Here is a 17926-nt window from a genome sequence, read left to right as displayed (position 1 = left end):
GAAAATGTAGTAAATATTTTAGTTTTCATGTACTAACTGTGAATATTTTGGATTTCTAGAAATTTTACCATGTAAACAGTTGCCTATTGGTTTGGAAGGTGTTGAAACCAAGAGAAAGACTTTAAAAACTATTTGTTTTCTTAAGCAATATGTCGCAGTTAGGGAAAATTCAGAAGTAAAATGTGAATAAATACAACTATTTTTCTTTAAAAGAGTAAAACAAACTTAATCTAAAATCTGGACTTGCTTTGAATAACAGAAGAGATAAGACAGGGTGCACCAACTGATCAGAAGACATAAGACAGGATGCAACAACTGACCTGAAAGGTACGACAGGATGAAATAACAACAGAAGGGATAAGACAAGACGCAGTAATTGAAGAGGACAGATTCTTGTCTCTTTCTTATGGATATCTTTCTTAAGGATGTAGTGAATGAGATGGAGAGAGAAAGAGAAGACAGGATGTAATAACTGAACAGGAGAGATAAGACAGGATAGAATAACTGAATGGGAGAGATAAGACAGGAGAGAACTGAAAAAGAGAGATAAGAAAGGATGTGATAAATGAGAGGGAGAGATGAGATGGGATACAATAAATGGGAGAGTGTGAGGGCGAGGGAGGGAGGGAAGGAGGAAGAGAGGAAGAGAGAGAGAAGGCAGGATGCAATGAATGAACATGAGAGATAAGACAGGAAGGAATAACTGAGCTGCAGAGATAAGACAGGATACAGTGAACGAGCAGGCAAGATAATACAGGGTGCAAAAATGAATGAGAGAGACAAAACAGGATAGAATAACAGAGAGATGAGACAGGATGCAGTAAATGAGGAAGAGAGATAAGACAGGATGCAATAAATGAGCAGGAGAGATAAGACAAGATGCAATAAATGAAAGGGAGGGATAAGACAGGGTGGAATAACTGGACAGAAGAGATAGGGCAGGATGCAACAAATGAAACAGAGATAACATAGGATACAATAAACGTGCAGGAGACATAAGAAAAGATGCAATAACTGGACGGGAGAGTTAAGACAAGATACAGTAACTGAGCAGGAGACATAGACAGGATGTAATAACTGAACGTGAGCAATAAGACAAGATGGAATAATTCAATGGCAGAGATAAAACAGAAAAGTGATTATTGAACAGGAGAAAGTATTAAGTAATTGTTCTGGAGAGTTTTCCTTCCAATAAGGGAAGGCTTCTTAGAGCCAGTGCCCTTGAAGCATGAGTAGGGTGGACTTACAAAGAGGAGGAAGGAACATTATGGTCTGAGGCAACAGGAGCAAGAAGAATATGACAGAGATAATAAAATATGGGGAAGGAACATTCTTTGGGTATCGCGGAACGTGTCAGAGTGGATGCTTTGACTCCTAGAAGAAGGCATTAAAGGGAGTAACGTTTAAGCTGAGACTTAAGGAATGGGTAACATTTACCAAATGGACAAGAGTTGGAGGGCATGCAGGCAGCAAATTCAAAGGTATGGAAACATTCATTCATTCATGCTTTCAAAATGTAATTATTTCCACAGTATAAGCTGAGAGAGTCCCTGGAATCAGAATGACCTGGATTCAAATTCACATTCTACCACCCTTTCCTAGCTATGTAATATTAGGACAGTTTTAAAATCTATACCTTGGTTCTTTCATTGGAAAAATCAGAGCAATAACAGTACCTACTACAAAGTTTTGTGAGGAATAAAGGATATAATGCACTCACTGTCAATTCAAGCAAATAATAGGCCATGTACATAGAAATCTCTTGACAAATATTAGTTTAAAAAATAGTCTACCTGGGGGCTTCCCTGGTGGCGCAGTGGTTGAGAATCTGCCTGCTAGTGCAGGGGACACGGGTTCGAGCCCTGGTCTGGGAGGATCCCACATGCTGCGGACCAACTGGGCCCGTGAGCCACAATTACTGAGCCTGTGCGTCTGGAGCCTGTGCTCCGCGACAAGAGAGGCCGCGATAGTGAGAGGCCCGCGCACCGCGATGAAGAGTGGCCCCCACTTGCCACAACTGGAGAAAGCCCTCGCACAGAAACGAAGACCCAACACAGCCATAAATTAAAAAAAAAAAAAAATAGTCTACTTGGGACTCCCCTGGCGGTCCAGTGGTTAAGGCTTTGCCTTCCAATACAGGGGGTGTGGGTTCGATCCCTGGTTGGGGAGCTAAGATCCCACATGCCTCGTGGCCAAAAAACCAAAAGAGAATCAATATTGTAACAGATTCAATAAAGACTTTAAAGATGGTACACATCAAAAAAGAAAAACTAAAAAAAAAAAAATAAACCCAACAAATTATTTTTTTTAAAAAGTAGTCTACTTGAATGAAGCTGACCTTTGCATGTGGTCAGTGCGTAGGAACCCAAATTGCCAAGTCATTCCAAAAAATACTCTACATTTTGGAATCAGTTGAGTTCACAACCCCACAATCTGATGGTCCAACCAGTTTTATTTAGTTTGGGACCAGACTTCCAGGGAAATTATCTGTATGGGGTATGTCTAATCAGGTATACTTTAGAATAGGTTCAAATCTCTAAAGCCAATATTTAAATAGACCAGTTTCCCAGAATATGTAGTAAAGGGCAGGAGGAAATAAGCACATGCCTCTTGACCTTATGTTCTGTTCTCATTTATTGTCTCGTGTTCATATTAAGCTTATTACAGAGAAAACTGTGTTTATTGACATCAGTTTTACCTACTGCTTGTCTTCCCAATTAATACAATCTTCTTGAGTGAGTAAAATGTGAAAAAAATGTAATTATTGAAATGTGCTCTAATCAAGCACAGTGCCAAGTGGAAGAATACAGGAATGAAAAAGTAAGAACCTAAATCATACGCATGTAGCTTACATTTTAATGAGGGAGGAAGACATTATTTATTCATAGTTTAGTAAGTGATAAGTGAAGCGAACATACAAAAGGGAAATGTGACCTAATCTGGAGGGTCTAGGGAGGTTTTCTTAAAGAAGTGAAATTTAAGCTGACATTTAGAGGATGAGTAGTCCTTAGCTAGTTGAAGTATGGAGGTGGGAGGAGAGAAAGGGTCCCTGAAGCTGAGGGAACAACATGTACTAAGTCCCTGCTCTGAGCAGGCTCTAAGTACATTCACGGAACTGAGAGGAGGTCAGGTGCAGCTGAGACATAAAGAGGGAGGAGAATATCCCAAGGTGAAGCTTGTGGGCAGGGGCCACCTTCAGGATTCTAGTCTTTATGCTAAGAACAAAGGGATGGTTTTAAGATAGAGAGCAGTGTGATCAGATTATTGTTTTTAAATAGATTTCTCTGGCTACAGTCTAAATTCTGCCAGAATGGTTTAGACTTGGGAAGGAAGAAGAGATGTGTAGGAGACCAGGCAGTAGATGATGGTAGTTTGGATGAGGAATATGGCAGAAAATACAGAGAAAAGTTGATGGTCTTGAAAGATATTTAGTGGGTAAAAAACATGATGATTTGATTAGATATGAGTGAGTGAAGGACAGGTAGATTTCAAGAATGATTCGTAAATATTTAGCTTGAGCAACTGAGTGATTTTAGTTGCCATCCACTGTGATGGGGAACAGTATAGTAATGCAAGAGAGGTTTAAGGAGAGGAAGGGGAGGTCATGAATTCATTTTGACTGTGTTGAGTCTGAAGTGCCTATTAGTAGAGATATCAAGTCTGCAGCTCAGAGTAGAGAAGTAGAGATGGGTTGTAAATTTGGAATTGATAGGTTATGGATGGTAATAGAAGCCAAGGGAGCAGATGAGATCATCCAGGGAGAAAATGTGAAGTGAGAAGAGAGGGGACCTACAGTGGAACCTGAGACACATCCCATGGAATTCTCAAAAACATTTGCAGATTAGTCAGAGGAAGATGAGCTGATGAGGAGAGAGGAGAGGCTGGAGAGCTAGAGCTGTGAAGAAAACCAGGGTAGGGAAGAGTTCTGGAAATCAAGGGAGGAGAACGTTTCCCATATGAGAGAATGGTCAGATGTATAATACACAGTTGGAAGGTTGAGTTAATTTTAAGGTTTGAGGAGTGTCCATTTGACTTAGCAATGAAGAAGTCACTAAGGATCACAGTGAAATTCATTTAGGTGGAGTGGAGGGAGCAAAAGCCAGATTGAAGTGAGATGAGGAGTAGGTGGGAGGTGAGGAAATAGAGACAGTTTGTATATATAACACTTTTGAGAATCTTTGTTGTAAAGGAAAGCAGAGAAATGAGACAATAGCTGGAGAAAAAATAGGGTCAAGGGGAGTTTAAGAAAGGATACAGTAGAGTGGGAGAGATTGGAAATAAAACTGAAAGAAAAGGATAGTTCAGTGTATAAATATTCTAAGGAGGGAGGGGATGAGATTCAGAGCCAGGCAGAGGAGGTGACCCTGAATGGGTGGAGAGACCTCCACATCAGAAGGCTGAAGCTGGTTTTGCAGTAAAAATGTGAGGCCATTTCCATCTGATGGCATCTATTTTTTTCTTTTAAGCAGGATATGAGATCATTTTCTTGGGCCAAAGGGGGAAATGGAACTTTGAGGAGAGTGGGAAGATTTGAAACAGAGAGAAACAGAGTGAGCAAGTTGACTACATAACTCCAGCACTGAAGGCTCACTGGGGTTAGTGATTGGGAATTTACAGTGGCACCATTTTCTCTGAAGTGTGGAGTAATGAATTGTTGGATTCATTCAGGTTTAGTGTCTTTACACTCAAGTGTGACAGGGGATAGGAGATGGCAAGGACGTTTAGGACGTTTTCAATAGAATAGGCAAAAAGCTAGATTATGAATTTTTGCTTAGTTGGGGGAGAAATAAAGATAAAATGAGGCTGATGTATATGGAAGAAGTAAAAGGTCAGAATACTGGAGGTGCCAGTGAGGTTGAAGAATTGTTATGTTGGGGATAGTCCAACAAGCAAGCTAGAAAATCAAGACAGAGATGGTTGATTTGGTGACTTAGAAGGTTGGGCGTTTCCTAGAGTGAGGCTGTGGAAGAGATGGAGTGGAGGAGAAGGAAGTGGAGGGTGGGAGTCAGTGTACTGGATGAATCATTTGGGTGGACATTGAAGACTCCCAGGAATGTAGTGAGAATTGGGTGGAGAGAGAAGTGGTGCCCAAATCTTCAATGAATGAAAAGTCAGTAGATGACAGCAGTAGGTATGATGAATAGCAGAATAGCATGAATCTCAAAGAAGCAAGAGCTTTCTGTAAGAGGATAAATAGCAGTGGGGGTCGAGGGGGTTATCATTTCTAGGTCAGGACTAAGGTATTCTTAAAACATGAGAGAATAATGGTCAACTTTTACAAAAGCTTCCAGGGAAGCATTGTTCTCAGGGTGGGGGGGCGGGGGGAGATTTCAGTTCAAGCCAAGAGGTGGGGAATGTTACAAGGGGCATAAGAAATCTCATGTTTTCCAGGAGAGTCAGTATTAAGTGAGGTCCAACCAGAGCCTACCTTTCTTTCCTGCTTCTTTGCGTAACATTTGTCCATTTATCTATTCATTTTTCTCATTAAGTCAATAGCCAAATGAAATGGCAATGTGGGATTGGAATATTAGGTTGTAACCATTGGCAGAAAATTGGATAATATGTTAAGGACTGCTTTATAAATTATTTTAAAGTGCAACTCAAGATGTAGCATTAGAGTAAACAGTTGTCTCTAATGATCGATAGAAAATAGAGGGTGGTATGTAACATCCTGGAGGGAATCTTCCCCAGGAGCTGAGGTCCAGAGGGTGCAGTTGGATAATTTAACCTACTAGATAATAAAATCAAAAACATTTAATTGTGTATTGTTCCTTTTAAATAAGTGTGTAATGTTCTTGTAAGACCTTTGTTGTACGCATTCCTAATAGACAAGATGCTTGCTATTTTACCTGCTCCCTGCCTGTTAAAAATGAGATAAGTAGAAGGCCCATGCTAGCCTCAGCACATGTAAATCTGTAGTAGTAATACCAATTAGAGTAATGATGATAGTAATTGCCATACACTATAGAAAGGCACAAAGATAAAATAATGAGAGTAGGGAACTGACTTTTTAAAAATATTAATTAACCTTCTATTGCCAGCAGAAGTACTGGGAGAAAGCCTTGTTAAAGGTACAGAAGTTTCCAAAGAGATAGAACAAATACTGAAAATATATCCATTCGTAATTCCTGTTTACCATGCTAATGTACTCACAAGCGAGGAGGCTCAGTGAAACAAACAACAGAACATCTGTAGGTAACAAAAAAACTAAAAATTCCGGAAAATCTATAGAACATATTTCCCTCTCAAGGGGTCTGAATCCCAACTTAGTGGAAAGTTTGCATTTCAAATATTTTTGAGTGTCTATTCCAATTCTTTTAAACTTTTTCTTTTCTTTTATGTAGGTAATTAGTGTTTTAATTTATTTTTACTCAGTCTTAGGATCAAGGATTTCCTATCGTTTTATGAAGAGAGTAACTTCGTTAAGAGAAATCCGTTTTCTGATAAGTAGCTGCTGCTCTGCCAGGTGGAGTTTAGTCTATGCTCTGTATACCCTATATCTTTTATGCCTAAGGTCTGCCTCTAGGCTTCACCTGCTTCCCCATGTATGGTGTTTAGGGTTTTTCCTAACGAGGATTGGCCTGGCTGCTCCTGCCACGTTTTATTCTTGGTGACTAAATCCTTCTCCATAAGGTATAAGTAAAATGTTTGTGTGTTTGTTTGTTTCTTGTTGCCTAAAAAGATAAATTGACGCAGTGTAAAAAAGAGATACAAGTTCTTTGTAGATAAATTTTTTATCTGCAAAAATCATAAGTACAAAACAGAGTGACAAAGATTTTCACATTTTGTGCATTTCTTTGGTCACTTTTTCGCATTTGGATGAATCACTCTTCATTATGATTTTTGGGTGAATCTCCCGGCTCTTCACCCGCAGCTTGTTGACCTGCGACTCGGCAATGTCAGCCCGTTCCTCGACCTCTTCCAGCTCGTGCTGGAGCTTGCGGAATTTGGAGAGATTGACATTGGATTGTTCCTCCTGAGAATAAATGGAAATGCATTATGCGGGGAAAAAGTTCAGAATTTCTAATTTCTTAGATCAATGGGTCTTGAATTTCTTTTTACTTAAAAATGGTTCACTCTAGTCAACCTTTTAAAAAGCCTAGAGAAGTGCTCTTGAATTTTTTTTTTTTAATTAACTGCGCTCATCCTTCTTGAAGTCATGGGTAGCAAGGAAGGACAGGTGACATTTGTCTCCAAGTTGTTCTAAAAGTTCTCCTCTTATAACATCTAAACATCTTAGAGCTACTATTAAATATGCCAGCTTTCCAGCCTCTTTTTTCCCCCCAGAATTCTGAGAATGGAACCAGACCTCTTAAAAATGCAGGTATACAATCTATATTATACCAAACTAGTACCCTTGAATATAAGTTATTGTCACTTGAGTATAAATTATTGCCACTTAATGCAGTTTAGAAATTAAACAAGAAGTTGGTTGTTTGCTAAAATAGTCTATGTGGTCCCTGATTATATTTGAATAAATAGCAGTAAATTTGAGAAGGCCAGTTCTAGTTTAGTCTCTAGTAATCATTCTTTTTAAAAAGGCTCATTAAGAGCCGTCCAAAATATGGCATTCAAATTTAGAACATTTAGAAAACTTTGGGTCACTAAATAATAGAGCTTGAGAAAAACCCCAGATCTTCCTCTTACAGATGAGGAAAATAGGAGCCAGAGAAAGGATGTCTCTCTCTCTCTGTCTCTCTCTCTCAGACCTTAGAGATCAGGGGAAAAAATAAACCCATATATGAACAGAGGAACTAATTTGTGATAGGTAGGTATGTATATCCATACTTCCATACTTAGGAAATTGATATTATTTGATTATCATTTCAGATAAATCACAGGCTGAGGAAATGAGGTGAGGTGGAGTGCCAAGGATCTAGTGGTTTGAACATAACCGAGACCTTCTGACACTTAATATTTAACTGCTTACTTGACACCTTCATTTGTGTATATAATGGTATTTCAAACACTGTTTCCAAAGCAGAATTCCTGTTTCCTTCTTGGCCTGCAAATATGTTCCTCCTTTAGTTCCCCATTTTAGCAAGTATTATGCCATCCACCTGGTTACTCAAATCACAAACCTGATTAATTACCCTTGCTTTCCTTTCTCTGTCCTCCCAAGCAAAACCTATTAGCGTATCTTGTAGCTTCTACCTCCAGAATCTATCTTGAATCTCTCCACATTGTCTCTATCTGCTCCACAAGCCACTGGACCACTTGAAAATCCTCTTAAAATGTCTTCCTGTACCTAACTGTGTTGTCTGACAATCCATTCTCCACGTAGTAGCCAGAATACTCTTTTTTTTTTTTTAAACATCTTTATTGAAGTATAATTGCTTTACAATGGTGTGTTAGCTTCTGCTTTATAACAAAGTGAATCAGTTATACGTATACATATGTTCCCATATCTCTTCCCTCTTGCATCTCCCTCCCTCCCACCCTCCCTATCCCACCCCTCTAGGTGGTCACAAAGCACCGAGCTGATCTCCCTGTGCTATGCGGCTGCTTCCCACTAGCTATCTATTTTACATTTGGTAGTGTATATGTGTCCATGACACTCTCTCACCCTGTCACATCTCACCCCTCCCCCTCCCCATATCCTCAAGTCCATTCTCTAGTAGGTCTGTGTCTTTATTCCCATCTTGCCACTAGGTTCTTCATGACCTTTTTTTCCCCCTTAGATTCCATATATATGTGTTAGCATACTGTATTTCTTTTTCTCTTTCTGACTTACTTCACTCTGTATGACAGACTCTAACTCCATCCACCTCATTACAAACACCTCCATTTCATTTCTTTTTATGGCTGAGTAATATTCCATTGTATATATGTGCCACATCTTCTTTATCCATTCATCCGATGATGGACACCTAGGTTGCTTCCATGTCCTGGCTATTGTAAACAGAGCTGCAATGAATATTTTGGTACATGACTCTTTCTGAATTATGGTTTTCTCAGGGTATATGCCCAGTAGTGGGATTGCTGGGTCGTATGGTAGTTCTATTTTTAGTTTTTTAAGGAACCTCCATACTGTTCTCCATAGTGGCTGTATCAATTTACATTCCCACCAACAGTGCAAGAGTGTTCCCTTTTCTCCACACCCTCTCCAGCATTTATTGTTTCTAGATTTTTTGATGATGGCCATTCTGACCGGTGTGAGATGATACCTCATTGTAGTTTTGATTTGCATTTCTCTAATGATTAATGATGTTGAGCATTCTTTCATGTGTCTGTGGGCCATCTGTATATCTTCTTTGGAGAAATGTCTATTTAGATCTTCTGCCCATTTTTGGATTGGGTTGTTTGTTTTTTTGTTATTGAGCTGCATGAGCTGCTTGTAAATCTTGGAGATTAATCCTTTGTCAGTTGCTTCATTTGCAAATATTTTCTCCCATTCTGAGGGTTGTCTTTTGGTCTTGTTTATGGTTTCCTTTGCTGTGCAAAAGCTTTTAAGTTTCATTAGGTCCCATTTGTTTATTTGTGTTTTTATTTCCATTTCTCTAGGAGCTGGGTCAAAAAGGATCTTGCTGTGATTTATGTCATAGAGTGTTCTGCCTATGTTTTCCTCTAAGAGTTTGATAGTGTCTGGCCTTACACTTAGGTCTTTAATCCATTTTGAGTTTATTTTTGTGTATGGTGTCAGGGAGTGTTCTAATTTCATACTTTTACATGTACCTGTCCAATTTTCCCAGCACCACTTATTGAAGAGGCTGTCTTTTCTCCACTGTATATGCTTGCCTCCTTTATCAAAGATAAGGTGACCATATGTGCGTGGGCTTATCTCTGGGCTTTCTATCCTGTTCCATTGATCTATGTTTCTGTTTTTGTGCCAGTACCAAACTGTCTTGATTACTGTAGGTTTGTAATATAGTCTGAAGTCAGGGAGCCTGATTCCTCCAGCTCCATTTTCGTTCTCAAGATTGCTTTGGCTATTCGGGGTCTTTTGTGTTTCCATACAAATTGTGAAATTTTTTGTTCTAGTTCTGTGAAAAATGCCAGTGGTAGTTTGATAGGGATTGCATTGAATCTGTAGATTGCTTTGGGTAGCAGAGTCATTTTCACAATGTTGATTCTTCCAATCCAAGAACATGGTATATCTCTCCATCTATTTGTATCATCTTTAATTTCTTTCATCAGTGTCCTATAATTTTCGGCATACAGGTCTTTTGTCTCCTTAGGTAGGTTTATTCCTAGATATTTTATTCTTTTTGTTGCAATGGTAAACGGGAGTGTTTTCTTAATTTCACTTTCAGATTTTTCATCATTAGTATACAGGAATGCAAGAGATTTCTGTGCATTAATTTTGTATCCTGCTACTTTACCAAATTCATTGATTAGCTCTAGTAGTTTTCTGGTAGCATCTTTTGGATTCTCTATGTATAGTATCATGTCATCTGCAAACAGTGACAGCTTTACTTCTTCTTTTCCGATTTGGATTCCTTTTATTTCTTTTTCGTCTCTGATTGCTGTGGCTAACACTTCCAAAACTATGTTGAATAATAGTGGTGAGAGTGGGCAACCTTGTCTTGTTCCTGATCTTAGTGGAAATGGTTTCAGTTTTTCACCATTGAGGACAATGTTGGCTGTGGGTTTGTCATATACGGCCTTTATTATGTTGAGGAAAGTTCCCTCTATGCCTACTTTCTGCAGGACTTTTATCATAAATGGGTGTTGAATTTTGTCGAAAGCTTTCTCTGCATCTATTGAGATGATCATGTGGTTTTTCTCCTTCAATTTGTTAATATGATGTATCACGTTGATTGATTTGCATATATTGAAGAATCCTTGCATTCCTGGAATAAACCCCACTTGATCATGGTGTATAATCCTTTTAATGTGCTGTTGGATTCTGTTTGCTAGTATTTTGTTGAGGATTTTTGCATCTATGTTCATCAGTGATATTGGCCTGTAGTTTTCTTTCTTTGTGACATCTTTGTCTGGTTTTGGTATCAGGGTGATGGTGGCCTCGTAGAATGAGTTGGGGAGTGTTCCTCCCTCTGCAGTATTTTGGAAGAGTTTGAGAAGGATAGGTGTTAGCTCTTCTCTAAATGTTTGATAGAATTCGCCTGTGAAGCCATCTGGTCCTGGGCTTTTGTGTGTTGGAAGATTTTTAATCACAGTTTCAATTTCAGTGCTTGTGATTGGTCTGTTCATATTTTCTATTTCTTCCTGGTTCAGTCTCGGCAGGTTGTGCATTTCTAAGAATCTGTCCATTTCTTCCAGGTTGTCCATTTTATTGGCATAGAGTTGCTTGTAGTAATCTCTCATGATCATTTGTACTTCTGCAGTGTCAGTGGTTACTTCTCCTTTTTCATTTCTAATTCTATTGATTTGAGTCTTCTCCCTTTTTCTCTTGATGAGTCTGGCTAATGGTTTATCAATTTTGTTTATCTTCTCAAAGAACCAGCTTTTAGTTTCATTGATTTTTGCTATTGTTTCCTTCATTTCTTTTTCATTTATTTCTGATCTGATCTTTATGATTTCTTTCCTTCTGCTAGCTTTGGGGTTTTTTTGTTCTTCTTTCTCTAATTGCTTTAGGTGCAAGGTTAGGTTGTTTATTCGAGATGTTTCCTGTTTCTTGATGTAGGCTTGTATTGCTATAAACTTCCCTCTTAGAACTGCTTTTGCTGCATCCCATAAGTTTTGGATCGTCGTGTCTCCATTGTCATTTGTTTCTAGGTATTTTTTGATTTCCCCTTTGATTTCTTCAGTGATCACTTCGTTATTAAGTAGTGTATTGTGTAGCCTCCATGTGTTTGTATTTTTTACAGATCTTTTCCTGTAATGGATATCTAGTCTCATAGCGTTGTGGTCGGAAAAGATACTTGATACGATTTCAATTTTCTTAAATTTACCAAGGCTTGATTTGTGACCCAAGATATGATCTATCCTGGAGAATGTTCCATGAGCACTTGAGAAAAATGTGTATTCTGTTGTTTTTGGGTGGAATGTCCTATAAATATCAATTAAGTCCATCTTGTTTAATGTATCATTTAAAGCTTGTGTTTCCTTATTTATTTTCATTTTGGATGATCTGTCCATTGGTGAAAGTGGGGTGTTAAAGTCCCCTACTATGATTGTGTTACTGTCGATTTCCCCTTTTATGGCTGTTAGTATTTGCCTTATGTATTGAGGTGCTCCTATGTTGGGTGCATAAATATTTACAATTGTTATACCTTCCTCTTGGATCGATCCCTTGATCATTATATAGTGTCCTTCTTTGTCTCTTGTAATAGTCTTTATTTTAAAGTCTATTTTGTCTGATATGAGAAGTGCTACTCCAGCTTTCTTTTGATTTCCATTTGCATGGAATATCTTTTTCCATCCCCTCACTTTCAGTCTGTATGTGTCTCTAGGTCTGAAGTGGGTCTCTTGCAGACAGCATATATATGGGTCTTGTTTTTGTATCCATTCAGCCAGTCTGTGTCTTTTGGTGGGAGCATTTAATCCATTTACATTTAAGGTAATTATCGATATGTATGTTCCTATTCCCATTTTCTTAAATGTTTTGGGTTTGTTATTGTAGGTGTTTTCCTTCTCTTGTGTTTCTTGCCTAGAGAAGTTCCTTTAGCATTTGTTGTAAAGCTGGTTTGGTGGTGCTGAACTCTCTCAGCTTTTGCTTGTCTGTAAAGGTTTTCATTTCTCCATCAAATCTGAATGAGATGCTTGCTGGGTAGAGTAATCTTGGTTGTAGGTTTTTCTCCTTCATCACTTTAAGTATATCCTGCCACTCCCTTCTGGCTTGCAGAGTTTCTGCTGAAAGATCAGCTGTTAACCTTATGGGGATGCCCTTGTGTGTTATTTGTTGTTTTTCCCTTGCTGCTTTTAATATGTTTTCTTTATATTTAATTTTTGATAGTTTGATTAATATGTGTCTTGGTGTGTTTCTCCTTGGATTTATCCTGTATGGGACTCTCTGTGCTTCCAGGACTTGATTAACTATTTCCTTTCCCATATTAGGGAAGTTTTCAACTATAATCTCTTCAAATATTTTCTCAGTCCCTTTCTTTTTCTCTTCTTCTTCTGGGACCCCTATAATTCGAATGTTGGTGCATTTAATGTTGTCCCAGAGGTCTCTGAGACTGTCCTCAGTTCTTTTCATTCTTTTTTCTTTATTCTGCTCTGCAGTAGTTATTTCCACCATTTTATCTTCCAGGTCACTTATCCGTTCTTCTGCCTCAGTTATTCTGCTATTGATCCCATCTAGAGTATTTTTAATTTCATTTATTGTGCTTTTCATCGTTGCTTGGTTCCTCTTTAGTTCTTCTACGTCCTTGTTAAATGTTTCTTGCATTTTGTCTATTCTATTTCCAAGATTTTGGATCATCCTTACTATCATTATTCTGAATTCTTTTTCAGGTAGACTACCTATCTCCTCTTCATTTGTTAGGTCTGGTGTGTTTTGACCCTGCTCCTTCATCTACTGTGTGTTTTTCTTTCTTCTCATTTTGCTTATCTTACTGTGTTTGGGGTCTCCTTTTCACAGGCTGCAGGTTCGTAGTTCCCGTTGTTTTTGGTATCTGTCCCCAGTGGCTAAGGTTGGTTCAGTGGGTTGTGTAGGTTTCCTGGTGGAGGGAACTAGTGCCTGTGTTCTGGTGGATGAGGCTGGATGTTGTCTTTCTGGTGGGCTCGTCCACGTCTGGTGGTGTGTTTTGGGGTGTCTGTGGCCTTATTATGATTTTAGGCAGCCTCTCTGTTAATGGATGGGGCTGTGTTCCTCTCTTGCTAGTTGTTTGGCATAGGGTGTCCAGCACTGTAGCTTGCTGGTCGTTGAGTGAAGCTGGGTCTTGATGTTGAGATGGAGATCTCTGAGAGATTTTCGCCGTTTGGTATTACGTGGAGCTGGGAGGTCTCTTGTGGACCAGTGTCCTGCAGTTGGCTCTCCCACCTCAGAGGCACAGCCCTGATGCCTGGCTGGAGCACCAAGAGCCTTTCATCCACACGGCTCAGAATAAAAGGGAGAAAAAATGGAAAGAAAGAAAGAAAGAGGATAAAATAAAATAAAATAAAGCAATTATAATAAAAATAAGAAAAAAAATTATTAAGAATAAATTTATTAAGAAAAAAAATTTTTTTAATTTTTAAAAATAGATTTATTAATTTTTTATACTAAAAATAAGAAAAAATTATTAAGAAAAAAATTTTAATTTTTTAAAATAAAAAATATGAAAAAACTTATTAAAAAATTTTTTTTAAATTTTTTAAAAATAGAAAATAAGGAAAAATTATTAAGAAAACATTTATTAGGGAAAAAAAAATTTTTTTAAGTAAGAAAAAAAACAAAAAAAACGGACGGACCTAACCCTAGGACTAACGGTGAGAGCAAAGTTATACAGACAAAATCTCACACAGAAGCATACACATATACACTCACAAAAAAAGGAAAAGGGGAAAAGTTAATATATCCTGCTCCCAAAGTCCACCTCCTAAATTTGGGATGATTCGTTGTCTATTCAGGTATTCAACAGATGCAGGCACATAAAGTTGTTTGTGGAGCTTTAATCCGCTGCTTCTGAGGCTGCTGGGAGAGATTTCCCTTTCTCTTCTTTGTTCGTACAGCTCCCGGGGTTCAGCTTTGGATTTGGACCCGCCTCTGCATGTAGGTCGCCTGAGGGCGTCTGTTCCCCGCCCAGACAGAACGGGGTTAAAGGAGCAGCTGATTCGGGGGCTCTGGCTCAGTCAGGCTGGGGGGAGGGAGCGGCACAGAGGAGGCGGGGCGAGCCTGCGGCGGCAGAAGCCGGCGTGACGTTGCAGCAGCCTGAGGCGCGCTGTGCGCGCTCCTGGGGAAGTTGTCCCCGGATTACGGGAGCCTGGCCGTGGCGGGCTGCACCGGCTCCCGGGAGGGGCGGTGTGGAGAATGACCTGTGCTCGCCCACAGGCTTTTTGGTGGCGGCAGCAGCAGCCTTAGCGTCTCATGCCCGTCTCTGGGGTCCGCGCTGATAACCGCGGCTCGCGCCCGTCTCTGGAGTTCGTTTAAGTGGCGCTCTGAATCCCCTCTCCTTGCACGCCGCGAAACAAAGAGGCAAGAAAAAGTCTCCTGCCTCTTCAGCAGCTGCAGACTTTTTCTCGGGCACCCTCCCGGCTAGCTGTGGTGCGCCAGCCCCTTCAGGCTGTGTTCACGCAGCCAACCCCAGTCCTCTCCCTGGGATCCGACCGAAGCCCGAACCTCAGCTCCCAGCCCCCGCCCGCCCCGGCGGGTGAGCAGACAAGCCTCTCGGGCTGGTGAGTGCTGCTCGGCGCCAAGCCTCTGTGCGGGAATCTCTCCGTTTTTCCCTCTGCGTCCCTGTTGCTGTGGGATCCGCGCTGATAGCCACTGTTCGCGCCCGTCTCTGCAGCTCGTTTAGGCGGCACTCTGAATCCCCTCTCCTTGCGCGCCGCGAAACAAAGAGGCAAGAAAAAGTCTCTTGCCTCTTCGGCAGCTGCAGTCTTTTTCCCGGACTCCCTCCTGGCTAGCACCGAAGCCCGAGCCTCAGCTCCCAGCCCCCGCCCGCCCCGGTGGCTGAGCAGACAAGCCTCTCGGGCTGGTGAGTGCTGGTCGGCACCGCTCCTCTGTGCGGGAATCTCTCCGCACCACTGTGGCTGCGCTCTCCTCCGTGGCTCCGAAGCTTCCCCCCTCTGCTACCCGCAGTCTCTGCCCACGAAGGGGCTCCTAGTGTGTGGACACCTTTCCTCCTTCACGGCTCCCTCCCACTGGTGCAGGTCCCGTCCCTATTCTTTTGTCTCTGTTATCTCTTTTTTCTTTTGCCCTACCCAAGTACGTGGGGATTTTCTTGCCTTTTGGGAGGTCTGACGTCTTCTGCCAGCGTTCAGTGGGTGTTCTGTAGGAGCAGTTCCACGTGTAGATGTATTTCTGCTGTATCTGTGGGAAGGAAGGTGATCTCCGCGTCTTACTCTTCCGCCATCTTGCCCCTCCCCCCCAGAATACTCTTTTTAAATAAATATAAATCAGGGCTTGACCAACCCAGCTTAAACCCTCCTGTGGCTTCCCCAGTGTTCCATTGTACCTCGAATAAAAACCAGACTTTTTATCATTGCCTAGAAGACCCCCATGACCCACCCCCTCCCTGCCCAGAGCTCCAGCTCCATCTCAGCTGCTGTCTCCCTTGTTCTTCCTGCCTCTTGGACCAGACTCTTTTCCACTCAACAGCTTTGCATTTGCTCTTCCTCCTCCCTAGAACATTCTCCCCTGGCTCATCAAGTGGTTGGTTTCTTCTCATTTCAGATCTTCACTGAATCATTTTTGTTGATCCTTCCTTATTTTACCCTTCTTTCTTTCATCCCTTTAACTAAATTGGCTTGGACATATCTGAGAACAGGAGGCAGGCCCATCACCCCCAAGGGGTTCTGAACTCACCGCTTCCTCAGCTTGTCTCTTGTAAGCTTTCACCTTTGCTTACAGTTTATCCACCAGATCCTGGAGCCTGAGAATGTTCTTGCAGTCCTCCTCAGTCTGGAATATTTTCAAGAGTAAGTTTCTTGAAAGTACATTTCAAGGTGCCATCACATTTTGTTGTACATTTGGTTTTTGATCCCTTGTAGACCAGGGGAAAACTGAGACAGGACGTTTTCCTTATTGGTAAGTAAGATCCTTCACTCTTCTCTCATGTTTGCGTAGACCCTTGACAGTTTCAACATTGCGCTTCTGTTCACTTTCAACTTCTCCTTCGAGTTCACGTACCTGCAGGAAGATGGGCATTTTAGAGATGTTTACTATGATCCATTCACTCAGTGGATTTCTACTTCTTCAGATGACCCATAGCACTTCTTTTACTCTGCCTTATGTGGAGTACTTGATGCCTTAGTCTAATCACCCCTTATACGCTCTTGGACAGCAAGGAATATCTCTTGTTCATCTTCGTATGCCTCACATCATCTAGCAGTGCTAGGTATTAAAAATCGTGCATTGGATTGGAATGAGCTGGGAATAGGCTGATCAGAAGACCCACCCTGGCCTCCGGCTTCTGGATGTGCTTCTTGCTGCCCTTCAGGGCCAGCTGCTCAGCCTCGTCCAGGCGGTGCTGCAGGTCCTTCACCGTCTGCTCCAGGTTCTTCTTCATCCGCTCCAGGTGGGCGCTGGTGTCCTGCCCCTTCTTCAGCTCCTCGGCCATCATGGCCGCCTAATTAGCAGTAAAACAAAACCAGTAGAGAGAGCTGAGACAGCCCATCAAGATTCTAGCTTGACCACCCCCGTGTGGCCCTCTGCTCACGTCAGTGATGGCCTTCTTGGCCTTCTCTTCTGCGTTGCGAGCTTCCTGGATAATGTCCTCCATCTCTCCCTGGATTTGGGAGATGTCTGTCTCCAGCTGCTTTTTCGTGTTGATCAGGCTGGTGTTCTGGTTAAAATATCAAATTTAGAAATACTAAGTACATGAGAGCAAAATTACAATATCCAATGTTCTAATGAACCCACAAACTAATTAATTAAGGTAACTAATTAGTATCCTTTCTTGTTCCATAAATTATCTGAGTTGACAATATACTTTTAGAAGACAGTCAACTCTGAATGTCACAGTTCATATAAACAAAAATATTGTTAATCCAGAGATATTACATATTTTAAACTGTAACCTCCGTAAAACATTATGAATAAATTTTTAGATAGTACTAATATTTGAGCAAGAATATCATTTTCAGTCCACTTTATTTTTTACTTTTATGTTATACTCACCTGGGTGTGCAGGAGCTGGACGCGCTCGCTGGCGTCCAGGAGCTCCTGCTCTGCCATCTTCCTGCTCCTCTCCGTCTGCTCCAGGGTGGCCCGCAGCTCCTCGATCTCGGCCTGCAGCAGGTTGGCTCTGCGCTCCACCATGGCCAGCTGCTCCTTCAGGTCCTCTTGGCCCCGGAGAGCATCATCCAGGTGGAGCTGGGTATCCTGTGGAATGAACGATCATTGAGACACCTTGTTCTCAGGGCTGCAGTCACCCCA

General features: G+C 41.1%; 1 protein-coding gene across 1 annotated transcript in view; it reads right to left on the bottom strand.

Moving 5' to 3' along the window:
- Nucleotides 1–6778: 6778 nt before the first annotated feature.
- LOC133080450 (myosin-1-like) overlaps nt 6779–17926 on the bottom strand; it is a 28781-nt gene continuing 17633 nt past the window's right edge. The window contains 6 exon segments of the mRNA XM_061176351.1: nt 6779–6976; nt 16355–16450; nt 16559–16678; nt 16947–17117; nt 17208–17333; nt 17669–17872. Of these exon segments, the coding sequence (XP_061032334.1) occupies nt 6779–6976; nt 16355–16450; nt 16559–16678; nt 16947–17117; nt 17208–17333; nt 17669–17872 (915 nt within the window).

This window comes from Eubalaena glacialis, chromosome 19 (genome assembly GCF_028564815.1).
Source record: "Eubalaena glacialis isolate mEubGla1 chromosome 19, mEubGla1.1.hap2.+ XY, whole genome shotgun sequence".
NCBI lineage: Eukaryota > Metazoa > Chordata > Mammalia > Artiodactyla > Balaenidae > Eubalaena > Eubalaena glacialis.
The sequence above is the reverse complement of the archived record's forward strand: the minus strand, read 5'-3'. Positions and strand labels throughout refer to the sequence as shown.